The sequence below is a fragment of the Somniosus microcephalus genome, chromosome 16 (assembly GCF_052327205.1).
Source record: "Somniosus microcephalus isolate GS21.2 chromosome 16, FLI_Smic_1.0, whole genome shotgun sequence".
In the NCBI taxonomy this organism is placed as follows: domain Eukaryota; kingdom Metazoa; phylum Chordata; class Chondrichthyes; order Squaliformes; family Somniosidae; genus Somniosus; species Somniosus microcephalus.
The window spans coordinates 82,277,068-82,303,938 of record NC_141002.1 but is presented as its reverse complement, the minus strand read 5'-3'; the positions used below and the strand labels follow the sequence as shown (position 1 = coordinate 82,303,938).

The window sequence follows — 26,871 nt, the reverse complement described above, 5'->3', positions numbered from 1 at the left end:
GTGCCTCAGGCTCCACCATTCAGGCGCTGAGATAAATGTTCACACCACTCCACCCCGTCCAAAAATGAGTACCTGGGGGATAGACTTTAAAGAGTACTCTGTTCCAGCCTTCAGACACATGGGGCTGTGTTATAATAGACCCTTCTAGGGCTTTCAGAATCTGTGGGGATCAATAGGTCTGGTCTTGCACCAACAGTGTCTACCCTGAACCTGGGCAGATGTGCTCCAATATGATGCTCTCTCTCAGGGTAACAGTACAATCCAGGCCTCTTTAGAGGTCTGCGTAGAGCAATTAGGAGCCAGGCTTCTCAGGCTGTTGCACAAGAGATGTAGCCTACAGCAGATTCTTCCCCCACTCTGTTGTCATAAGTCAAGGGCCACCTCAGTTCCAAGAGAACGTTGGTTCACACATGCAACCTATCTCCTCCTGCAACACTAGCCCTCAGGATGCGCCTGGAAGAAACGCTTGGATAGAAAGAAAGACTTACATTTCTATAGCGCCTTTCACCACCTCAGGATGTCTCAAAGCGCTTTACAGCCAATGAAGTACTTGTGAAACGTAGTCACTGTTGTAATGTAGGAAACGCAGCAATCAATTTGCGCACAGCAAGCTCCCACAAACAGCAATGTGATAATGACCAGATAATCTGTTTTTGTTATGTTGATTGAGGGATAAATATTGGCCAGGACACCAGGGATAACTCTCCTACTCTTCTTCGAAATACTGCCATGGGATCTGTTACGTCCACCTGAGAGAGCAGACGGGGCCTCGGTTTTAACGTCTCATCCAAAAGACAGCACCTATGTCAGCATAACACTCTCTCAGTCTAGACACAAAAGGCATCAAGGGGTATGGGGAGAGAGCGGGAATACGGTATTGAGATAGAGGATCAGCTATGATCATATTGAATGGTGGAGCAGACTCGAAGGGGCGAATGGCCCACTCCTGCTATGTTTCAGTACTGCACCGGAGTGGCACCCTAGATTTTTGTGCTCCAGTCTCTGGAGTGGGACTTGAACCCACAACCTTCTAACTCAGCTGACACTGCAGGTCATAGGTAACAACACCTAGACACTGGGAAGCACAGTCATAAGTAGAGACATTACTAGAGCCTGTCCTAAAGAATAATTATTAAATAAATATTAATGTTTGCAATGGTTCTGTTGTACAATGAGCTCATGAGGTTTCATGAAGTAGGTTGTGATGCTTTCATATGAAGGGTATTGAGTAGCCATATTGCTGGGGTGATGATGTGATGGTTTTGTAGTCAGGGGCGCCATCTTAATCCTATTCGAATATCTGTCTAATAACCTGCTTACATATTTCCCCGCTAGCTGGGATGGTAGTCTCCTTCTGTTGCTAGGTTTCAGGTACCTCCATTTCCACAGCTTCCTTCCCTGGAGATTCCAGGCCTAATACTTTGTGAATAGCTAAGTTGTGTAGGGTAATGCACGGAGCCATGTTGTGTGAGACCCCTCTGGGGAGCTAAGGATATGTTTGATCGTAGCTGCACATAAGGGGCTGTTTAATCTCAAATTACAGGAAAGAGATGTTTACTAGCTTGGAGACTCCAGGGACAAGAAATTCCAATTGAGTGAATGGAATTTGGGGAGGAGCTAAGAGCTAAGTTCTATTTGAAGAGAGTCTGGCAGTTGAAGAGGCTCTCCGACACGGTGGGGTGGGGGGGGAGGGGTGATTTCTTCGGGCTTCTTTTCCGAGGTCTCCTTGGCTCTTCTGCCAAAGCTAAGGCAGTACCGTGAGCAACTCTGTGAAAATTCACCCCTGTGGTATCAGCAGATTGTTTAACAACAGTGATAGACAGGAATTTCTACGCTTCTGTGAAGCGCCTTAGGACATTTTGCAATGTTAAAGATGCTATATGAATGTAAGTTGTTATTGTTGTTGTTCTTGAATGTCTCCGTGATGACTTCAGGGAGTTGGATCCTATCAGTATCAACTGGGTCAGGCTGAAAAGAACCATGGGGGTGAATTTCTTCAGAGCTTTAACCACTGGCTGCCACAACATTGGTGGAAGTTTGGCAGGAATCCCATTCTCGCTCTGTCGGAATTTTAATGCTGCTGTTTTTTGTCGGTGGATGAGGTACCCGCCTGAATCGGAGGCATCATATGTATATCATCCTATTACATCAATACGAACTGATGGCCTGCCACGGCTGCCCCACTCAGTGAAAACTGCTCTGAAGGCTGAAGAGGCCACAATAGATAAGTGTTAAACTTTCCTTTGTGGGGGCAGAAGGAGCAGGCGTGCTCTGCCGGACCCCACAAGGAACGTCTCGGCTTATGCTGCCCCAAGCTGCCCGGCTCCCCCCACACCTGCCTTAATATTCCCACCTGTGAGACCATTCCGAAACCCCCTTCCCACCACTTACCTTCCAGCTGATGGGCACCCTCTGGACCAGCCAGGCGTGGATTTTAACCAGCCAGCTGCCTCTCTATCTGCTCACTGCGAGTGGGCAGCTAGATGCAAATCAGACCCGATAAAATAGCCCAGGCCTCAAATTGATGCTGCCGAGGGGGGTTTGACATTCGCCTCGCCCCGCCCGCCAGAAACCCACTCCCAGCTATAGACCCCCCGCCCGCCAGAAACCCACTCCCAGTTATAGACCCCCCACCCCCCCGCCAGAAACCCATTCCCAGTTATAGAACCCCCGCCCGCCAGAAACCCGCTCCCAGTTATAGACCCCCGCCCCCCCGCCAGAAACCCACTCCCAGTTATAGACCCCCCACCCCCCCGCCAGAAACCCACTCCCAGTTATAGACCCCCGCCCCCCTGCCAGAAACCCACTCCCAGTTATAGACCCCCCACCCCCCCGCCAGAAACCCACTCCCAGTTATAGACCCCCGCCCCCCCGCCAGAAACCCACTCCCAGTTATAGACCCCCGCCCCCCCGCCAGAAACCCACTCCCAGTTATAGACCCCCCCGCCAGAAACCCACTCCCAGTTATAGACCCCCCCCACCAGAAACCCACTCCCAGTTATAGACCCCCGCCCCCCCGCCAGAAACCCACTCCCAGTTATAGACCCCCGCCCCCCCCGCCAGAAACCCACTCCCAGTTATAGACCCCCCACCCCCCCGCCAGAAACCCACTCCCAGTTATAGACCCCCCCCACCAGAAACCCACTCCCAGTTATAGACCCCCGCCCCCCCCGCCAGAAACCCACTCCCAGTTATAGACCCCCGCCCCCCCGCCAGAAACCCACTCCCAGTTATAGACCCCCGCCCCCCCGCCAGAAACCCACTCCCAGTTATAGACCCCCGCCCCCCCGCCAGAAACCCACTCCGTTATAGAGCCCCGCCCCCCCCGCCAGAAACCCACTCCCAGTTATAGACCCCCCACCCCCGCCAGAAACCCACTCCCAGTTATAGACCCCCGCCCCCCCCGCCAGAAACCCACTCCCAGTTATAGACCCCCGCCCCCCCGCCAGAACCCACTCCCAGTTATAGACCCCCCGCCCCCCCGCCAGAAACCCACTCCCAGTTATAGACCCCCGCCCGCCAGAAACCCACTCCCAGTTATAGACCCCCCGCCCCCCCGCCAGAAACCCACTCCGTTATAGAGCCCCTGCCCCCCCGCCAGAAACCCACTCCCAGTTATAGACCCCCCCGCCAGAAAACCCACTCCCAGTTATAGACCCCCGCCCCCCCGCCAGAAACCCACTCCCAGTTATAGACCCCCCGCCCCCCCGCCAGAAACCCACTCCCAGTTATCGACCCCCCACCCCCCCGCCAGAAACCCACTCCGTTATAGAGCCCCGCCCGCCAGAAACCCACTCCCAGTTATAGACCCCCCCACCCCCCGCCAGAAACCCACTCCCAGTTATAGACCCCCCCCCACCAGAAACCCACTCCCAGTTATAGACCCCCGCCCCCCCCGCCAGAAACCCACTCCCAGTTATAGACCCCCGCCCCCCCCCGCCAGAAACCCACTCCCAGTTATAGACCCCCGCCCCCCGCCAGAAACCCACTCCGTTATAGAGCCCCGCCCCCCCGCCAGAAACCCACTCCCAGTTATAGACCCCCCACCCCCGCCAGAAACCCACTCCAGTTATAGACCCCCGCCCCCCGCCAGAAACCCACTCCCAGTTATAGACCCCCCACCCCCCCCCGCCAGAAACCCACTCCCAGTTATAGACCCCCGCCCCCCCGCCAGAAACCCACTCCCAGTTATAGACCCCCCGCCCCCCCCCGCCAGAAACCCACTCCCAGTTATAGACCCCCGCCCCCCCCGCCAGAAACCCACTCCCAGTTATAGACCCCCGCCCCCCCCGCCAGAAACCCACTCCCAGTTATAGACCCCCGCCCCCCCGCCAGAAACCCACTCCCAGTTATAGACCCCCGCCCCCCCCGCCAGAAACCCACTCCCAGTTATAGACCCCCCACCCCCCCGCCAGAAACCCACTCCGTTATAGACCCCCGCCCGCCAGAAACCCACTCCCAGTTATAGACCCCCGCCCCCCCACCAGAAACCCACTCCCAGTTATAGACCCCCCACCCCCCCGCCAGAAACCCACTCCGTTATAGAGCCCCTGCCCCCCCGCCAGAAACCCACTCCCAGTTATAGACCCCCGCCCCCCCGCCAGAAACCCACTCCCAGTTATAGACCCCCCCGCCAGAAACCCACTCCCAGTTATAGACCCCCGCCCCCCCGCCAGAAACCCACTCCCAGTTATAGACCCCCGCCCCCCCGCCAGAAACCCACTCCCAGTTATAGACCCCCCCGCCAGAAACCCACTCCCAGTTATAGACCCCCCCGCCAGAAACCCACTCCCAGTTATAGACCCCCCCACCAGAAACCCACTCCCAGTTATAGACCCCCGCCCCCCCCGCCAGAAACCCACTCCCAGTTATAGACCCCCGCCCCCCCCGCCAGAAACCCACTCCCAGTTATAGACCCACCACCCCCCCGCCAGAAACCCACTCCCAGTTATAGAGCCCCCCCCGCCAGAAACCCGCTCCCAGTTATAGACCCCCCACCCCCCCGCCAGAAACCCACTCCCTGTTATAGAGCCCCCCCCGCCAGAAACCCGCTCCCAGTTATAGACCCCCCACCCCCCCGCCAGAAACCCACTCCCAGTTATAGACCCCCGCCCCCCCGCCAGAAACCCACTCCCAGTTATAGACCCCCGCCCCCCCGCCAGAAACCCGCTCCCAGTTATCGACCCCCCACCCCCCCGCCAGAAACCCACTCCCAGTTATAGACCCCCGCCCCCCCGCCAGAAACCCACTCCGTTATAGAGCCCCGCCCCCCCCGCCAGAAACCCACTCCCAGTTATAGACCCCCGCCCCCCCCGCCAGAAACCCACTCCCAGTTATAGACCCCCGCCCCCCCGCCAGAAACCCACTCCCAGTTATAGACCCCCCGCACCCCCCCGCCAGAAACCCACTCCCAGTTATAGACCCCCGCCCGCCAGAAACCCACTCCCAGTTATAGACCCCCCGCCCCCCCGCCAGAAACCCACTCCGTTATAGAGCCCCTGCCCCCCCGCCAGAAACCCACTCCCAGTTATAGACCCCCCGCCCCCCCGCCAGAAACCCACTCCGTTATAGAGCCCCGCCCCCCCGCCAGAAACCCACTCCCAGTTATAGACCCCCCCGCCAGAAACCCACTCCCAGTTATAGACCCCCGCCCCCCCCCGCCAGAAACCCACTCCCAGTTATAGACCCCCCCGCCAGAAACCCACTCCCAGTTATAGACCCCCCCCACCAGAAACCCACTCCCAGTTATAGACCCCCGCCCCCCCGCCAGAAACCCACTCCCAGTTATAGACCCCCGCCCCCCCCGCCAGAAACCCACTCCCAGTTATAGACCGCCCCCCCGCCAGAAACCCACTCCCTGTTATAGAGCCCCCCCCCCGCCAGAAACCCGCTCCCAGTTATAGACCCCCCACCCCCCCGCCAGAAACCCACTCCCAGTTATAGACCCCCGCCCCCCCCGCCAGAAACCCACTCCCAGTTATAGACCCCCGCCCCCCCGCCAGAAACCCGCTCCCAGTTATCGACCCCCCACCCCCCCGCCAGAAACCCACTCCCAGTTATAGAGCCCCCGCCCCCCCACTCCCCCATGTTTGAAGTCTGGGTGGGGGGGGGGTCAAGAGGTGGGATCAGAGCTGAGGTTGGGCAAGGTTGGAAGTGAGACCTAAGCTGAGAGCAAGATTGGTATTGAGGGCAGGACTGGAAGTGGGCCCAGCAAAGAAGATTCTAGGCATCGTTGTCCTTTGCTCCAGTTTTCTTTTTTTTAAATTTGTTTATGGGATGTGGGCATCACTGACAAAGCCAGCATTTATTGTCCATCCCTAGTTGCCCTTGAGAAGGTGGTGGTGAGCTGCCTTCTTGAACCGCTGCAGTCCATGTGGTGATGGTACTCCCACAGTGCTGTTAGGGAGGGAGTTCCAGGTTTTTGACCCAGCAACGATGAAGATTCGGCGATGTACTTCTAAGTCAGGATGGTGTGTGACTTGGAGGGGAACTTGGAGGTGGTGCTATTCCCAGGCACCTGCTGCCCTTGTCCTTCTAGGTGGAAGAGGTCGTGGGTTTGGGAGGTGCAGAGGTCGCGGGTTTGGGAGGTGCAGGGGTCGCGGGTTTGGGAGGTACAGGGGTCGCGGGTTTGGGAGGTGCAGGGGTCGCGGGTTTGGGAGGTGCAGAGATCGCGGGTTTGGGAGGTGCAGAAGTCGCGGGTTTGGGAGGTGCAGAGGTCGCGGGTTTGGGAGGTGCAGAGGTCGCGGGTTTGGGAGGTGGAAGAGGTCGCGGGTTTGGGAGGTGGAAGAGGTCGCGGGTTTGGGAGGTGGAAGAGGTCGCGGGTTTGGGAGGTGGAAGAGGTCGCGGGTTTGGGAGGTGGAAGAGGTCGCGGGTTTGGGAGGTGGAAGAGGTCGCGGGTTTGGGAGGTGCTGCCGAAGAAGCCTTGGCGACGATCAATGCTTTTCTTTTTGGTTTCAGAGATGCTAGAAGTGAGTGAATATGTATGTTGTGTAACTGCGTTAATTGAGTAAAAACAGAGGTAGGCTAACCCAGAGTGAATCGATATAAGACAGCACACTATTTCTATTTTAAAACTTTAATATTATTCCTCCAAATCGCACACTTTTTCCTCTGCACACCAACATTGAGAAGAAGTGTGACACATTCATGCATGGACAAACAGAAGCAACCCGTGAATTTTACTTTCAGGTAAATCCTACTAGGGACAAGCAGTACTGTTATCCTGGCGGCTAAATTACACACCAGCTGTTTAAAAAAACGTTTACTTAATAACCTTATTGCCATTTACACATTCTAGACAATGGCTGGAGTTTTCTGCTTCTGTGCTTACCAGCCCGCAATTTTACTCTCCAGTAAAATGAATGGGGTGGAGGGGGTGGGATATCATGAGCTGGTATAAGCAGAAAACCCCAAGTGCAACTTGAATTGTGCTGGGCCGTGGGCCCCCCACCACAAATGCAAACTTTACAGCAAAAAAATTCCAGCAGATTATGTCCATATTATTTACTTGACATTTTAGTTGATATGCTTATGTGCTGTGTTAATTTTTGCTAATATACAGCATTATTCTCAAAATACATACAATTACAGTATCTGTACTGATGACCAATGAACTGACCAAGAATAACCTGGACACTCTGTACTCAAGGCCCAGGCTGGTGCCCCACGTCCCCATTCCAGCCCTATATTGCATCAGCTCCTACACCCCATCGCCCCCTCACTATTCACAGCCCCCATTGCCCCTTTAATATCCCAATCCCAGGCAATTCATTCAGTGGCTAGTGCTCCCAAATCCCATCCATCTTTCAGCATTCTCGCACCTCAACCCCGCAGTCCTCCCACACCTCAGTGTCCCATGCCCTCAAACTCCTCAAGTGCTTCCACACCCGAGATGCTCCCTCTTCCCACCATCCTCCCCAGTTCTACTAAACCCCCAATCTGATGAGCGCACCCTCATCCCTTTTCTCAACTACTCCCGGATTTCAGGCTCTTTCTCCCCTTCCGAGTGTTCCCAGGCCTCACTCTTTTCTACACAAATACTCTCAATGCCCCTGATCTCCCCCAGCTCAAACACTCCAGCCACATTTTGGGCTTGATGGCTCATTTACGTTGACGTCAGCGGCCTAATGAGCCTTACGCACAGCTTGTGCACAGGCTCCCAGACCCCTTTGTGCCTGTTGAGTACATTAGGGATGCACCAAGAGCCTCGGATGCATTGTAGGCCATAGGCCTCTGTGCCCATTATTTCAGGGCCACCTGCCATCGCATTATGTGTCCCACTGTGTAATATATCATGTGAAGTAGTATACATGATATAATGCATCAATCATTATAAAACAGCATATCCTCTGACTCATTGGGTTAGATTTTGTCTTTGTGTGAGTATAAAACAGGTAATAGCGAATCGGCTATTAAATAAAAATCAGGAAAGATGTAAAACGGGCCGTTGACTCACTATTACCTGTTTTACACTATCACACAAAGTCAAAATCTACCCTGCTGTGAGTGGTGCCACAGGGCGATCACTAGTTCATTATGATCATCAGTACCTGCTACTGACATAACTGCAGATGAAGTGAAATAGAATTGTCTAAAAAAAATCTAAAGTTTGCAAATCTCAGTGATAGTTGACACAGGCTTCTAACTGTGTAGCCATCATTTTATGAATTAAGTGCACTGGTTATGCTACAGGTACCAGATTGAGACCAGTACCTGCTTAAAGTGTCTTGAGGCTGCCAGACACAGGTTATATAGTTGGTCCCAGATCAGGTTATGCCAGTTAGGTGGGTGGAGGGGCATAGGGCAGGGGTAAGTAGCTTGGGGGCAAAGGTGCCAGGTTGCTCACATTCTCTTTGGTAAATGGGATGACAGCCTCTTCTTCAGTGCCCATTCCAAGAAAAGACGACTTACATTTATATAGCGCCTTTCACAACCACCTGACGTCCCAAAGCGCTTTACAGCCAATGAAGTATCTTTTGAAGTGTAGTCACTGTTGTAATGTGGGAAACACGGCAGCCAATTTGCGCACAGCAAGCTCCCACAAACAGCAATGTGATAATGACCAGATAATCTGTTTTTGTTATGTTGATTGAGGTATAAATATTGGGCAGGACATCAGGGATAACTCCCCTGCTCTTCTTCAAAATAGAGCCATGGGATCTTTTACGTCCACCTGAGAGAGCAGACAGGATCTCAGTTTAACGTCTCATCCAAAAGACGGCACCTCCGACAGTGCAGCACTCCTTCAGCACTGCACTGGAGTGTCAGCCTAGCTTTATGTGCTCAAGTCTCTGGATTGGGACTTAGAACCCACAACCTTCTGACTCAGAGGCGAGATTGCGACCCACTGAGCCACTGGCTGACACGGCCACGGTGAGGCTAACAGACAACTGACTAACATCAAAAAGATTCAAAATAAAGTTTAAAAAAGTTATAGTGCGCTGGTGGACATCCACAAGCTTTCAAAATTTGCTGCCTGGAGTTATATAGAGGGGTATGGTTACCTCCTGGACCTCATCTCATATTCCTCCCTAAATTAGATTTGAGTTGCCCTTTTGAGTTAAAATTGGGCTGAGCGTGCACTGTGTATGTTCCACCCATTTGTACTGGCGGTGAGTGGCCTAACTAAAGGTCCTTAAAGAGACTGTCGCACGCCAGTCAAAAAAACAAGCCAAAGAACTTTTATTTTTTGTGGGAGTAGGAGAAGCATTCTCTGGCCCACTGCTAGCCCACGTGGAGGTTACACACCTCCCCACCAGAATTGCTTCCCACCCCCCTCCCTCCTGCCAGGCTCCGACTGCTGCCAGCCTGGCATAGAAACCACCTGATTTCTTGTTCTCAACCGGTGAGCTGCCTCAAAAATGGGCTTGGGCCTCATGACAGTTACAATGGGTGGGCAGCGGGCACTTTCTGCCCATCAACCGCCCATCATTGAGTGCCAAAAGTTAAAATGAGCCCCCCTATAAGTCAGGAGTTCCCATGCCTGAATGTTAGGCCGGCATAAGTATGCCTAATTTCACAACATGGGTGGATGTGGGGACCAGTTGAAAGGCCCTGAAATACCAGCTGTGACTGACACGGAAACTCAGTTATCCTCTGATGGGCTTTGTTGGGACATTAGGCCTGATGGAAGGTTCTTCCCCCCCTGGGGATGGGTGGGGGCCTAGCATACTTTTCAAAGTGCCTCTCACATCAGCCTAATGATATACCCCTCACAATATAGAATACCATTGATGGGAGCTATAGAGAATTCAATAACACAGCCTATCCCAACCTACTGCCTGATAGAGAACCAAATGGGTGCAGAGGAATGTAGGAAATGGGTAAAGTAGAAAGAAAAGTGGGGGTCAAATAAATTCTAACAAACTGTTTTAAGCTTGCATTTTAATTGTCCATAATATAAAAACTGATTGCAGATTTCATTGAATTAGGTCAATATAAATTAAAGATAAATTAATATGTAATTGAGAAGACCACAGCTTTGCTTGCCCATCTCTTGGCTGAAGGCAGATACAGGAACATGACAGCTAACATGTAACACTGGTTCATACTGTGCCAATCTTTGCTCTTAACTGCATTATTCAAAGTACAATGTAATCTTTGATCTAACCCAGCCTTTCATTTAAAGGCAAGTTTGGTTCATTTCAAATAGATGTAGGTAACAGAGATAATAGTTGTATTTAAAAAGGGGAATTTTTCCAAGTGGGTTTGTAATGTTACATTGTCTGTATGTCAATAGAGCTTTTAAGAAAAACGACATAGACTAGTTTACAGCGGGAAATATCCATGTGCAGTTAGTTTGCCAGCATTGGTGGTTTTGTGTAAAACAGTAAATGACATTTTGGTTAAAAAAAAATCAGCAATTATGGTTCTTTTAAAACTAATCCAATTACGTGTTGCACTATAAATGGTTCTTCAATATAAGTGCTGGAAAAGGTTCTCATATTTAGGTATCTTGCTACAGCCAAGAAGTGAATGATGAAACCTGTGACTCCCCCATTAGTCAATGGCTGCCCATGCTCTACTGACAGGGTGCTTGTGGTGGAATGGGACACTCCACAGTGTTCATTGTCTCTCTCTCTCTCTCTCAATTTAGACAGTCAGTGCTGTGAGGTTTCCATTTCCACATGCTTGAGAACTGATGTAACTGATCACACATGTGGCTGGCGGATTTGAGTGCCAGAGAGTGCTGAGGCTTGAACACGCAAAACATGATGCGACTGTTTTAATGACTATGATACTGGGAAGACCACAGACCTGATGTTATAGAACACCAAATCACAGCCTTTAAAGCCTGATCAAAAGCCATTATGTTTATTTCTCAAATTGCTCAAATAAAATTCTAACAGGACTAGACAGACTAGAGGCAGGAAGGATGTTCCCGATGGCGGGGGAGTCCAGAACCAGGGGTCACAGTCTAAGGATAAGGGGTAAGCCATTTAGGACAGAGATGAGGAGGAATTTCTTCACCCAGAACCTGTGGAATTCTCTACCACAGAAGGCAGTTGAGGCCAATTCATTAAATATATTCAAGAAGGCGTTAGATATATTTCTTAAGACTAAAGGGATCAAGGGATATGGGGAGAAGGCAGGGACAGGGTACTGAGTTTGGATGATCAGCCATGATCTCATTGAATGGTGGAGCAGGCTCGAGGGGCCGAATGGCCTACTCCTGCTCCTATCTTCTATGTTTCTATGTAGCAGTGGAAACACCCCATGTGTCAGCATATTACCTTTCAAGTACATCCAGTTACAATTTTCCTTCCAAATATCGAATTTCCTCATATAAAACAATTTGGATAGCACAGAATATTAAATTGTGAATATTATTCTCTTTAAAAATCAAACAAAATTAATAATAAAACAGAATTATATACAGATTACTTTTTTTGTACTTACAATAGATACATTTTATAATAGGTAATATAAAATACAGTATCCCAGTTTTAAAAATATACATAATATAAGAAATATTTATTTGAAATATATAAGTATATACAATAATCTCTAATACAATTAAATTACAATATTACCCAAAAGGAATACCAGGCAAATAAATTATACACACCGTGAAATGCCAGACCTGGTATTTATTTAGTGCATGTTTAGCAGTATTGCAGATGAGGTTCATTACATCAGATGACGATTTCTCCACATTCTTCAGTGTCGCCCGAAGAGGAAGTCTACAGAATCAGCAAATGGAAAGGACTATTACTCAACATTCTCTTCACATTTTGAAATAAAATTCTGCATCTTCTCACAGCTGTGCCATGGCTTAATGGGTAGCACCCTCGCCTCTGAGTCAGAAGGTTATGGTTTCAAGTCCCACTCCAGGGACTTGAGCACAAAACTCTATGCTGACACTCCAGGGTAGTACTGAGGGAGTGCTGTCGGAGATGCTGTCTTTCGGATGAGACGTTAAACCGAGGTCCCATCTGCTCTCTCAGGTGGATATAAAAGATTCCATGGAGTCCCTACTATAGTCTCCAACCTATCCCCTATTACTACCAGGAAATATGTATCCCAATATTTGCTACATAACCAGGCCTATGTAACTTGAGTTTTTCTGTGTCCATTCGCGAGCGCATTTTGGCTGCTGCTCCGGTCCCGAGCTGTTCACTTCTATTTCCACTTTTCTCCCCCTTTTTCTTTTCTCTCTATCCCTCCCTGACCGCGCTCTCCTGTCGCCATGCTGGGTATCCGCTTTGCCCTCCCAAATCCCTACCCAAACCCTTCATTACTCTTTGACCTTCCTACTTTCCTGCTGCCGTCCCAGGCTTGGCTTCCTCTTAGATAAGCCTACAGCTTCCCTCGGTGTACTTTTGGCATCCTCCGAATGGCCCACCGTGGCACTCGCTGCTACCTCCTCACGAGCAGCAACCCCAACTGTCCCATCCTACTCTCTTGCTGACCTTCCCGCCCAGCGCGCCCGCTGGGGGCTAATCTTGTCAATCTCCTCCCCGTCCAACTCACCCCTCCCAGCGCAGACCCTGTGCATGCTGGCAGTGGATCAGCCATCACCGACCCTCTCCGCATCTCCCTGCAGAATGTCCGTTCACTTGTGAACAAGGCCCTTGCCATCCATGAGCTTATCATGGATGATTGCATCGACACCATGGCCCTGACGGAAACTTGGCTTAAGTGAAGCCTCCCTGCCTGGCTATACCATGGTGGCGGTGTGGCTCTCATCACCAAATCACACCTTGGTCTGTCCCCCTACTCCTCTGGCACTTCCTCCTCCTTTGAGCATCTCACCTTGTTCCACCCCTCTCATCTCTCATTTAAAATTCTCATTCTCTTCTGCCCACCCAAGTAACAAAAAAATTTTATCACTGAGATATCTTCACTACTCTCCTCCCTGCACTGAATGACTTCTCATCCTCGGTGATTTCAACCTCCATCTCAATTCATCATACTCTCTCTCCTCTGAGTTCACTACCCTCCTATCCTCCCTTCATCTCTCCCTCCATGTAAACTCCCCAACCCCCAACTATTCACGGCCACCTCGACCTTGCCATCTCTCGTGGCCTCGCTACTCCCATCGTGTCAATCGCAGATAAGGCCATCTCTGACCACATCCTTGTATCGCTCTCCACCCACATGCCCCTTCGCCTCCCCCACATCCCCCAACCGTGCTTCCTTTTGTGTCCGCCCCTGGAAAACACTCTCTCCCAGCTCTCTTACAATTGCATTTAAAAATCCCAACTGTTCCGCCTTTGGCCCTCCATTCAGCACATTTCTGGAGCTACCAATCAGCTCAACCACACCCTCACCACCACCTTTGATGCCCTAGTCCCTATTAAAACCATTACATTCTCTCACCCTGGCCGCTCCCCCCAGTATAACCCTCAGCTTCGCTCACTTAAGTCCAAGGGACGCAGACTTGAACGGATATGGCGGACAACTGGTTTAGCCATTCACTGCCAGATCTGGCTGGACCAAATAAAGCACTATTGGATTCTACTCTTGTCTGCCAAAACTGCTCACTATTCCAGGATCATTCTGGAATGCAAAGATAACCCCGGCTTCTATTCGCTACTGCTAACCGTCTTCTTAAACCACTCTCCTCTGTCTCCCCCACCCTCATCTCCAACAACAAGTGGGGAATTATAGACCGGTAAGCCTGACATCGGTAGTGGGGAAAATGCTAGAGTCCATTATAAAAGATGTAGTAGCAGAGCACTTGGAAAATAGTGGCAGGATCAGACAAAGTCAACATGGATTTACAAAAGTTAAATCGTGCTTGACTAATCTACTGGAATTTTTTGAGGATGTAACTAGTAGAATAAATAAGGGAGAACCAGTGGATGTGGTGTATTTGGACTTTCAGAAGGCTTTTGATAAGGTCCCACATAAGAGATTAGCGTGCAAAGTTAAAGCACACGGGATTGAGTACTGTCTTGGATAGAGAACTGGTTGGCAGACAGGAAGCAAAGAGTTGGAATAAACGGGTCTTTTTCCGAGTGGCGGGCAGTGACTAATAGGGTACCGCAGGGATCGGTGCAAGGACCCCAGCTATTCACAATATATATTAATGATCTAGACGAGGGAACTAGATGTAATATCTCCAAGTTTGCAGATGACACAAAGCTGGGTGGGCGTGTGTGCTGTGAGGAGGATGCAGAGAAACTCCAGTATGATTTGGACAGGTTGGGTGATTGGGCAGATGCATGGCAAATGCAGTATAATGTAGATAAATGCGAGGTTATCCACTTTGGTGGCAAAAACAGGAAGACAGATTATTATCTGAACGGCAATAGATTGGGAAAAGGGGAAGTGCAATGAGACCTGGGTGTCCTTGTGCATCAGTCACTGAAGGGAAGCATGCAGGCGCAGCAGGCGGTTAAGAAGGCAAATGGTATGTTGGCCTTCATAGCGAGAGGATTAGAGTACAGGAGCAAGGATGTCTTGCTGCAGTTGTACAGGGCCTTGGTGAGACCACACCTTGAGTATTGTGTGCAGTTTTGGTCACCTTATCTGAGGAAGGATGTTCTTGTCATGGAGAGAGTGCAGCAAAGATTCACCAGACTGATACCTGGGATGGCAGGAATGACATATGAGGAGAGATTGGGTCGATTGGGCTTATATTTGCTAGAGTTCAGAAGAATGAGAGGGGATCTCATTGCAACTTATAAAATTCTAACAGGACTAGACAGACTAGATGCAGGAAGGATGTTCCCGATGGCGGGGGGGTTCAGAACCAGGGGTCACAGTCTAAGGATAAGGGGTAAGCCATTTAGGACTGAGATGAGGAGGAATTTCTTCACCCAGAGAGTGGTGAACCTGTGGAATTCTCTACCACACAAGGCAGTTGAGGCCAATTCATTAAATATATTCAAGAAGGAGTTAGATATATTTCTTAAGGCTAAAGGGATCAAGGGATATGGGGAGAAAGCAGGGACCGGGTACTGAATTTGGATGATCAGCCATGATCTCATTAAATGGCGGAACAGGCTCGAGGGGCCAAATGGCCTACTCCTGCTCCTATCTTCTATGTTTCAATGTGAGGAGCTCATGGACTTCTTTGTCTCTAAGATTGAGACCATCCGATCAGCTGCCTCTGCCACTTCTGTTCCTTCCCCTAGCCCACTGGGCCAAACATCCTCTAAGGTTTCCCCCCTGCCCGAGCCCTGAACTCGCATCTTTCTCCAGTTTCTCTCCGGTCTCCCCTCATGACCTCTCCGCACTCATCTTGTCCATGAGACGCACTTCCTGCTCCCTCGACCCTATTCCCACTAAACTGCTGACCACCCAACTTTCTTTTCTGGCTCCCATGTTAACTGACATTGTTACCAATTGTCTCTCCTCAGGCACTGTCCCCCCCTTTCCTTCAAATCTGCCGTCATCACCCCTCGCCTCAAAAAACCAACTCTTGAACGCTCCGTCTTTGCAAACTATCGCCCCATCTCCAACCACCCTTTCCTCTTCAAAGTCCTGGAATGTGTTGTTGCCTCCCAAATCAGTGCCCATCTTTCCCGGAACTCCATGTTTGATTCCTTCCAATCTGGTTTCCGCCTCTGCCACAGTACCGAAACAGCTCTCAAAGTTACAAATGACATCCTTTGTGACTGTGACAAAGGTAAACTATCCCTCCTCCTCCTTCTCGACATGTCTGCAGCCTTTGACACGGTTGACTACTCCATCCTCCTCCAACGCCTCTCCACCATCGTCCAGCTGGGTGGTACTGCACTTGCCTGGTTCCATTCTTATCTATCTAATCATAGCCAGAGCATCACCTGTAATGGCTACTCTTCCTGCTCCCGCATCGTTACCTCTGGAGTCCCCCAAGGATCTATCCTTGGCCCCCTCCTATTTCTCATCTACATGCTGCGCCTTGGTGACATCCGAAAACACAGCTTCAGTTTCCACATGCACGCTGACAACACCCAGCTCTACCTCACTACCTCTTCTCTTGACCGCTCCACGGTCCCTAAATTGTCAAACTGCTTGTCTGACATCCAGTACTGGATGAGCAGAAATTTTCTCCAATTAAATATTGGGAAAACCAAAGCCATCGTCTTCAGTCCCCGCCACAAACTCCGTTCCCCAGCCACATCCCTCTACTAACATCTGTCTGAGGCTGAACCGCACTGTTCGGAACCTTGGTGTCATATCTGACCCCGAAATGAGCTTCTGACCACATATCCGCGGCATAACTAAAACCGCCTATTTCCAGCTCCGTAACGTCGCCCTTCTCCGCCCTGCCTCAGCCCATCCGCTGCTGAAACCCTTATCCATGCCTTTGTTACCTCTAGACTTGACTATTCCAACGCACTCCCGACTGGCCTCCCACGTTCTACCCTACATAAACTTGAGGTCATCCAAAACTCGGCTGTCCGTGCCCTAACTCGCACCAAGTCTCATTCACCCACCACCCTGTGCTCACTGACCTACATTGGCTCCCGGTTAAGCAACGCATCAATTTCAAAATTCTCATCCTTGTTTTCAAATCCCTCCATGGCCTCGGCCCTCTCTATCTCTGTAAACACCTCCAGCCCTACAACACCCCAGAGATATCTGCGCTCCTCTAATTCTACCCTCTTGAGCATCCCTGATTATAATCGCTCAACCATTGGTGGCCGTGCTTTCTGTTGCCTCGGCCCTAAGCAATGGAATTCCCTGCCTAAACTGCTCTGCCTGTCTGCCTCTCTTTCCTCCTTTTAAGATGCTCCTTAAAACCTATTTCTTTGACCAAACTTTTGGACATCTGCCCTAATTTCGTATGTGGATCAGTGTCAAATGTTTGTTTTCTAACACTCCTGGGAAGCGCCTTGAGATGTTTTATTACGTTAAAGGCGCTATATAAATACAAGTTGTTGTTATTTTCTTTCGACGAAGAGCTGGGGAATTATCCCTGGAGTCCTGGCCAATATTTATCAAAATCACTAAAAACAGATTAAAATGCCACCGGCGAGCCACAGCTCACCATTTGCTGAAGGCAGGAAATCGTCTGGCTCCTATATTGAGCCGATCCAGCAGGTCAGGTATGGGGGGTGGGGGCAGAGGCAAGGCCTTGAACGCATCGGCAATGTTCCAGAGTTTTGTTGTGGGCCGAGCAGCAGGCACTTAAAATCGGCTCCACGCTCTTAATATCACCAGCCCTAATCCATGCTTTTGCTACCTAAATGCTCAATATCCTCAATGCTCAACTTGCAAGACTCTCTGCTTCCATTCACAAATTGCAGCTCATTCAGAGTACGGACGCCTATGACCTCACTCACTCAAAGCCCTACGCTTCCAACACCCTGGTACTCACCAGGCTCCACTGATTTCCTGTCTTTCTATAAATCAACTACAAGATCCTCATCCTGACCTTCAAATGCCTCCTACAGCGTTATGTCCCTGCCTCGCACCCTTTGACATTGGTCTGCCCTTCATTTCTCATTCTCTTCGTTCCAACATTGGTGGCCAGTCTTTCAGCCAGTATGTCCTTGCCCTCTGGAATTCCCTTTCAAAATCCCTCTGCTGTATATCCTCCTTTTCTGCTTTCAAAAGCCGACTAAAGAGTTTCCGCTTTAACTGTTCACCTAACCCTGCCCCCAAATCCATTCTACCTGGTTTCCATCCCACTCAGTCCTCATTTTTGTCTCCTCACTCTAAAGTGTTCTGAGGCATTCTCCAACTTGAGGTGTGAATGGAAGGTATTGAGAGAAGGGCTACCTCCATCCCTCGAGGTTCCTAATATTGTTGACATACCTTAGTTGAGCAAATGTTTATTAGGAGGCATTAGCAAGAACTATTTTCTGCCAATAATATAAGCAAGTAACTGACCACCATCTATAATCTTATGGAGAAAAGGGAAGATAGGAAATAGCAGCCAATAAGTGTTTTATTGGACTTTGGGTCAGTCAGTCTCAGTATTTTGATCACATTGGGTCAATTCAAAAAATGTTAACAGGCTCATATTGTGATATTAAGGACCAAAGGCCATTGAGACACAATCATCTGTACTAATGCTGTTTGATATTACTTCCTGGAAAATATTTCCTGTCAGCCGACAATGAATCCACCTCCCTTCTGCCTGCTGGCTTTTCCACTATTAATGTGTTTAACCATAAACATGAGCAACATTGGCACTGAAGGGCGGGCAGGAGGTCTGGTTCAACTTATAAGCAAAAGTTCTTGTTTCCTTTCTCTAGCACCACTCCCCCATGCCATGTGATCATTAGATTAAAAATAGTAGTTCAGCCATCTCAGAGGTGCTGGGATAAAAACAATGCTGTGGAAAATAGGACCAGCCTCTGTGCTATCTCTACTGGAATTAACACAAAAGCAAATTAGACGATCGGTCAGTAATTCCATCAAATTTCCATGACTAATTTTCTCAGTATCTAGTTCCAGCAGTAACAGCAGCGGGGAAACTGTTTTAAAAGTAAAATCAAAGCTGTTGTGTGTTGTATATTTTGAATGTTATATTTGAATTGTCCCACATAGCTTACCGTAGTTGTGATGTGCAATGCACTTTGGGAAATAGAGTGCATTTAGTTGAGAAGATTCTTTGGAAAGCATGGCTGTTAACTGAACTCTGTCTCCTGCGTACTCTTTTAATTGTTATACAAGCAAGGTTATTAAACTCTTGAGGTTTAACAAAAGTGGCGACGAGGACGTCTGAACTTACGTGGCTCTGCTGTGCGGAAGATAGTCGGGTTTTATGTGTTTAAAGCTATTGTTTTTGCCGTGGACAGTTAATTGAAGTGGGGCTGGCTCGAGGATAAAAGGAGCTTGCAATGGCGGGAAGGCGAGATGGCGAATGAGGTACTGACGACTTGAGGAAGGGGAGGAAAAGCAGTGAGTAAATCGGGAAGGACATTTATTCAACTGTGAAACGATCTGTGAATTGAAGCACTAAATAACTGATAGTGATTTTAGTTGAGTTCAACATTGGAAGGATCCTTAGTGAATGATAATTAGGAGCCTGAGAGAAGGAAAATGGCTGGAATTATCGGAACATTGGACCGTTTGATGAGAATGTCGAACAATGGAGCTCATACACAGAACGATTTGAATATTTCACACAAGCAAATGACATTGGAGGGAACAAAGTAGTACCTACATTGTTAAGTGTGATGGGACCAAAGACTTTCAATCTTTTGCGTACTTTAGTGCATCCAGATAAACCAGGGACTAAACATTATAGCGAAATTGTGGAGATACTAAAAGGGTATTTTTCACCCAAACCCCTAGTCATAGCTGAGAGGTTTAGGTTCCACAGGCGTAACCAGGAAGAAGGAGAAACAGTGACCATGTTTGTAGCTGCACTAAAAAGACTGTGAATTTGATGACGTGCTAAATGATACTATAAGAGACAGGCTAGTGTGTGGTATGAGAACTGAAGCCATACAGAAGAGACTATTAACGGAGAGTAATCTGACTCTATAAATGGCCATTGAAATCAGTATTTCCATGGAATTGGCAGCTAAGGAAGCTCAACAGTTGGGTGCAACAGAAAAAGCGCACAAAGTAAGAACAGAGAGCCAAGGGCCATGCTTCCGTTGTGGCAAAACGGGGCATCTTGCGTCTGCATGCTGGTGTGTGGACATGGATTACCACAGTTGTGGTAAAAAGGGACATATTCAGCGCGCATGCAGAAATAAAAAGGACACAGAGAAAACGTCAAAGACGGAAGGAAGAAAAAAAACATTCAGACAAAAGATAAAGAAGCATGTCCGCTCTGTAGAACAGGACAAAACAGAGGCAAGTGACACTTCAGAGGAGGAACTATCACTGAACGTGCTGACTGTAGCTGGGGATTCGCATGGCTACTGGGTCTCACCCTTGCTAGAGGGGCAGCCTGTGCGAATGCAGATCAATACCGGGGCAGCAGTATCTCTTATGTCAGAGACAGTCTACAAAAAGACATTAAAGCACCTTCCACTTCAGCCAGCTAACATAGTGTTAAAAACATATGCTGGTGAAAGAGTAACCGTGAGAGGTATCACTGAGGTCACAGTTCAGTTGAATGGACAAACTAGGAAGTTACCACTCTATGTAGTTAAAGGAGACGACCCCTCCCTGCTGGGACGTTTGTGGATGGAGAGAATAAAATTAGACTGGTCATCAGTCTACATGATGTCACACAATGATCCAGGCTTACCCGCCATCTTAAAGAAACATGCAGAAGTCTTTAATGGAGAACTGGGTAGCACGAAAGATATTACTGTGAAGCTTCGTATTAAGCAGGATAGCAAACCCAAGTTCATGAAGGCATGACCCGTATGTTATGCCATCAGACCAAAAGTCGAGGCTGACTTAGAAGCCCTAGTTGAAAGCGGAGTACTAGAACCAGTCAGCGTGAGTGAATGGGCAACGCCCATCATACCAGTGTTCAAGAAAGGGGCTGTAGTTAGGATATGTGGAGATTTTAAAGTAACTGTTAACCCTGTATTGTCAGTGGAGCAATATCCGCTCCCCCATATTGATGATTTGTTTGCGGGACTTGCTGGGGGCCAGAAGTTTAGCAAAATTGACCTCTGTCGAGCCTACCTGCAAATGCATGTGGATGAACAGTCACGAGAAATGCCGACTATTGTGACGCACAAGGGCTTATTTAGGTATCGTCAACTTCCTTTCGGAATTACATCAGCTCCAGCGCTTTTCCAATGTGCTATGGACCAGATCCTTAGTGGATTGCCTGGAGTCCAGTGCTACTTAGATGATATCTTAGTTACTGGGTGTGATGACCAAGACCATCTGCGTAACTTGGACGCAACGCTTCAGAGACTGAGGGATTATGGATTCAGAGTTCGCAGGGGTAAATGCGATTTTTTTTCAGACATCAGTTGAGTACCTCGGTCATGTGATCGATGCCACAGGCCTTCACAAGGCACCGTCCAAGACCAAGGCAATCGTGGATGCCCCAGCACCTGAAAATATCAGCCAGCTGCGTTCTTTTCTAGGGTTACTGAACTACTATGGACGGTTCATACCGAACCTAGCCTCGATGCTGAGGCCGTTGCATTGGTTGCTATGTAAAGACATGAAGTGGGAATGGACTAACAAGTGCCAGGAGGTGTTCATGACAGCAAAGGACACACTCCTGAAGTCAGAGGTTTTGACGCATTTTAACCCTTCATTACCAATACAGTTAGCTTGCGATGCATCGTCATATGGTGTGGGAGCAGTCATTTCTCATATCATGCCAAACGGAGAAGAGAAGCCGATAGCATTCGCATCTAGGACTTTGAACAGAGCTGAAACTAACTACGCCCAAATAGAACGAGAAGCACTGAGCATCGTTTTTGGCGTTCGCAAGTTTCACCAATATTTGTACGGGAGACAGTTCACCCTACTAACAGATCACCGCCCTCTCACGACCATCTTCGGGGCACATACAGGGATTCCGTCACTTGCTGCGAGCAGAATGCAAAGGTGGGCGCTGCTGTTGTCTGCACACACCTTTGACATTAGATATCGCAAGTCTGACCTGCACGGCAACGCCGACGGTCTTTCCAGGTTGCCGCTGCCTGTCACCAAGCCTATGGACATCTGCTATTTTAGGCAGGTGGAGAACGCGCCTGTTACTTCAACACAGGTCCGACGAAACACCAGAAACGACCCAGTGTTGTCTGCAGTGCTGGACATTATCGTCAGGGGCAAGCTTGACAGCGATGACCCAAACCTGAAACCATGGCCTAGAAATTGGGTTGGGGCGCCAAAGTGGCGCAAAAGTCGCCTGAGCGCAGGATTTAGCGCAGCGATTGGAGTGATACCGATTGCCAGAAATTCAGTTTCAGTGCCCCTCGAGGGAGACGGGGCGAGGCTCGAGGCGCTCCGCGTCCCTCTTAGGGCACTGAAACTGATTATCGCAGCGAAACGTGCTGCAGCGCCACATGCTGCGGCACGGCACGCTGCGGTACTGCAGGCCTTCCTCCCACTGTTAAGGGGGAGGTGCCTGCAACAGCGCGATCCCCACTCGCGAGTGCTGGCAGATGAGCCTGGCACCAAGGAGAAGTGCCAGGCTCTCGGGAAACAGCCGGCAATGCCGCGGGGGGGGGGGGGGGGGGTTTAGGAGGCCAGGGATGGAGGTGCTGGCAGGCGGCCGCCAAAAAAGCAGCCGCCCCGCACCTCCACCTTAACTTGCGCCGCTGCCGGCACAGTAAGGCCCCGTGAACCGGGCGCGGGTAGCGAGCGGCGCAACTGCGGCGTTCGCTACCAAATATCGCGAACGGGGCGCTGCGCACACCGATGACGTCATCGGTGGCGGTGCAGCGCAAATGCCTAATGCCACCATTAGCGCCCCTACTGAATATCGCCGGAGACGCAGCCAGTGGCGCTACAGCCACTGACTGCCTCTTTAGGCGCTAACTGGTGGCGCTACTCACCCAATTTCTCCCCCTATATCTCTTAAGGAGAAATGAACTGTCGGTGCAGTCTGGATGTTTGCTGTGGGGGAGGAGAGTGGTTATTCCACCATCGCTACGGAAACCAGTGTTACAGCAACTACACGCCGGACACTGCGGAATGGTTCGTATGAAAGAAATAGCGAGGAGCTACTTCTGGTGGCCGGGTATGGATGGACAGATTGAGGACAAAGCTAAAACCTGTTCCTCGTGTCAGAGAGTTCGTAATGTGCCACAGCTTCACCCCTGCGACTTTCCGGAGGAAGCATGGCACCGCATTCATGTAGACTTTGCAGGTCCATTCGAGGAGAGAATGTCCCTGGTGGCTGTTGATGCACACAGTAAGTGGCCAGAGGTTGTTATAATGAGGTCCACCACCGCTGAGAAGACAATCGAGAAGTTAGGTGAGGTGTTCAGCCGATTTGGATCTCCGATGCAACTTGTCTCAGACAACGGTCCACAGTGTGTGTCACAAGGAATGGCTACATTCTTGCAGGTGAATGGCGTACAACATATCAGGGCTGCACCATACCACCCTGCGACCAATGGTCTAGCTGAGAGGTTTGTTCAGACCATGAAACACTCTCTAAAGGCATCACAAGGCCAAGGAACGCTTCATCAGCGCCTGAATAGTTTCCTGTTGAGTTACAGGAACACACCACATGCGACCACAAAAGCATCACCTGCCACTCTACTGCTCAAAAGAGAGCTACGAATCAATTTCGACCTGCTGAAACCGCCAAAGGTGAAAGACGTGGTACAGTATCAGCAGGACAAGCAGATCAAGCGACGTGAACAACGCTCCAAAGACAGAGTCTTCAGTCCAGGTGAACATGTGTTGGCACGGAACTACAGTGGTGGACCAAAGTGGGTTCCTGCTACTGTCATTGCACAGACTGGTCCAGTATCCTACACTGTACAGGCACCCGAGGACATTGTCTGGAAGAGACACACCGATCAGCTTCTACGAAGTGCAGCAACACCCACTGAACCACCAACAACAGTTTATCTGCCATTGGGTGACGCTGTGGGTCATCCGCCTTCTACACCGAGAGGCTCACTTTCTGAGGAAGCAGCCACTTCAGCCCCTATCTCATCAGCAAGGGAGACCTGTATACAGGCACCTCAGCTGCCTACACCTGTGTTGACGTCACCTGTGAGAGACAATGAACTGGAGAGCCAGGTTGACCGCCGGTATCCTACCAGAGAGCGGCGGGCCCCTATACGTTTGAACTTATAGTTCAGAGGCTACCCTTTATTTGGGGCAGAATAATCCCCATGGGTATAGCCATGGTTGGAGGAAATCTACCTCACTCCCAGGTTATTGTGTTTTAAAAATGTTGTGGTTTTATTGGGACACCTAATGTATGAGGGGAGGAGATGTTGTGTATTTTGAATGTTGTATTTGAATTGTCCCACATAGCTTACCGTAGTTGTGATGTGCAATGCACTATGGGAAATAGAGTGCATTTAGTTGAGACGATTCTTTGGAAAGCATGGCTGTTAACTGAACTCTGTCTCCTGTGTACTCTTTTAATGGTTATAGAAGCAAGGTTATTAAACTCTTGAGATTTAACATTATGGAATAGTGGACTAATCAAGGTGAGGGCTGGCTGCACTGGTGAATTGAATGCTTTTCTACCTTTTGTACACAGTGTCAGGCACTCCCAGGTAGGTCTCTCTGATCAAGACTGTTGATGACAATTACTACCAAATTATGGGCAGTTTGGTGCTGTATCCCATAGGAACTGGGTTGAGAGTACTCCAAGTTATTTCATGTAGGATATTTATAACTACTAGACAGAGGAAACTTTTATCTATCATCTCCTTTGGCTTTGTACAATCATACCTTTTGTCATCTAATCTCTCCTGCCTTCCACCCTATCACAGACCTTCCCTTTTGTTCTTTCCTCCCCTACCCCCTTTCCCTGCCCCTGCACTTGCTTAAAATCTGTTACATCTCTAACTTTTTCCAGTTCTGACTGACGACAGGTCATTGACCTGAAACGTTAACTCTGTTTCTCTCTCCACAGATGCTGCCTGACCTGCTGAGTATTTCCCAGCATGTTCTGTTTTTATTTCAGATTTCCAGTATCCGCAGTATTTTGCTTTTTTTAAATCTCAATAGTCTGGGTTGGATTCAAACCTAGATCTGAGGCAAAAGTACAATGTTCAGGTGCATGACACCACCCAGACTCTGAGCAAATGATTTTACTTAATAAAATGCACTGAAAACACTTGCTGTTGAAATTAACATCAAGGCCACTGAGTCTGCCATATTGTGCTATAATTAACAGCACACCTTTGGTCGCTGACTCTGATAAATAGGCAATAATTGAATACTTTATCAATAAACAAAATGCAGAATATTCCATAGAAAAGTTACCTGCAGGGACTATTTGCATACCTCTGTGATACTCTGGGTTGACATTTTCATATATGGGAAACAATGGATTTTCTTGTTCACCTCGTAGCTTTCTACTCCTTAAAACATCTCTTACGCACAAATGTAAATATGCATATTGACACTGAAAGAAAAATACAAGCAGCAATGAGTTACTTCTCTTGGGTTTTTAAATCCGCTTATAGGTTTTGAGTCATTTACCTGACAGTTTGCATATTGCTTTAAGGCTGGCAACGAGATATTATTATAGATAAGCGTTGCAATCCCATTCACAGGTTTCACTATTTAAAATGTAAATCCAGAAAAAAGGCTGTTCGTCTAGCCTAACCTTGCCACATGTCACATGGGATTATTTCTGTCTCCTCTTACCTTACATATTCAACTAGTTGATCGATGAATATTTCAGTAATAATGAAGGATTATATTTACCATAAGTTTAGTGTACCACACTAAGGGGGAGAAATTGGGTGACTAGCGCCACCTATTAGCGCCTAAAGAGGGCAGTCAGTGGCTGTAGCGCCACTGGCCGCACCTCCCGCGATATTCAGCGGTGGCGCTAATGGTGGCATTAGCCTGTTGCGCTGCGCCGCCACCGATGACGTCATCGGTGTGCGCAGCGCCCCATTCGCGCCCCGATCGCGATATTTGGTAGCGAACGCCACTGTAGCGCCGTTCGCTACCTGCGCCCGGTTCACGGGGCCTTGCTGTGCCGGCAGTGGCGCAAGTTAAGGTGGAGGTGCGGGGCGGCCGCCTGCAAGCACCTCCGTCCCCGGCCTCCTGACCCCCCCCCCCCCAGCGGCATTGCCGGCTGTTTCCCAAGAGCCCGGCACTTCTCCTCGGTGCCGGGCTCTTTTGCCGGCACTCGCGATCGGGGATTGCGCTGTTGCAGGCCCCTCCCCCTTAACAATGGGAGGAAGGCCTGCAGTACCGCAGCGTGCCGTGCCGCAGCGTCTGGCGCTGCAGCACGTTGCGCTGCGATATTCAGTTTCAGTGCCCTAAGAGGGACGCAGAGTGCCTCGAGCCTCGCCCCGTCTCCCTCTTGGGGCACTAAACTGAATTTCTGGCGTTCGTTAATGCTCCGAACACTGCGCAAACATCAGCGCCCAGGCGAACTTGGCGCCTCAACCCAATTTCTAAGTTCCTTGTCTGCGTTTATAATTCTTTTTTTGTTTTTTTTTTGCAATTCGATACCGTACTTTTCCCTCTCCTTGGCTTTCCTTGGGTTATGCACCATTTTCTGACCGAAAAGATTTGCTCCATATCAGCTTTACCGGGATTGTGGCGGAAAACAAGATTGTGGCGAAGTTATGTCAGCGGAGCGGGAGCAGCTCCGAGGAAGGTCTGGGACACGGCCGCTCGAAGAGCTGCAAGTCCTCGGAGGGGAATTTTTGCCGTCGACATCGTTTCTCGGAGGTTTTTGGCACTCCAGAGGACAGCAGGAGAACCACTTGCTCACTCTCTTGATTTTTATCTATCAAAAAGTTACTTATTTGCCAAACGTTATTACACTATGAGGGAACTTGCACTGAAATGTGTGACCAGGTCCTAAAGACGCCACCACTTTGTTTATCCATAACCTCACCATGAAAAAGATGGAGTCCACCTCTCTTGGTCATTATGCCGTGCGCG

General features: G+C 49.5%; 1 protein-coding gene across 3 annotated transcripts in view; it reads right to left on the bottom strand.

The window, feature by feature from the left end:
- Nucleotides 1-10,366: 10,366 nt before the first annotated feature.
- Nucleotides 10,367-26,871, bottom strand: part of ptprb (protein tyrosine phosphatase receptor type b) — a 121,908-nt gene continuing 105,403 nt past the window's right edge. For 2 of the 3 annotated variants that reach the window (XM_086009343.1, XM_086009341.1), the window contains 2 exons: nucleotides 25,225-25,366; nucleotides 10,367-12,182 (listed from right to left, as the gene is read on the bottom strand). In XM_086009343.1, the coding sequence (XP_085865469.1) occupies nucleotides 12,160-12,182; nucleotides 25,225-25,366 (165 nt within the window). In that variant the 3' untranslated portion in view covers nucleotides 10,367-12,159. The remainder of the gene's footprint in view (nucleotides 12,183-25,224; nucleotides 25,367-26,871) is intronic. The other variant, XM_086009342.1, reaches the window with a different exon arrangement.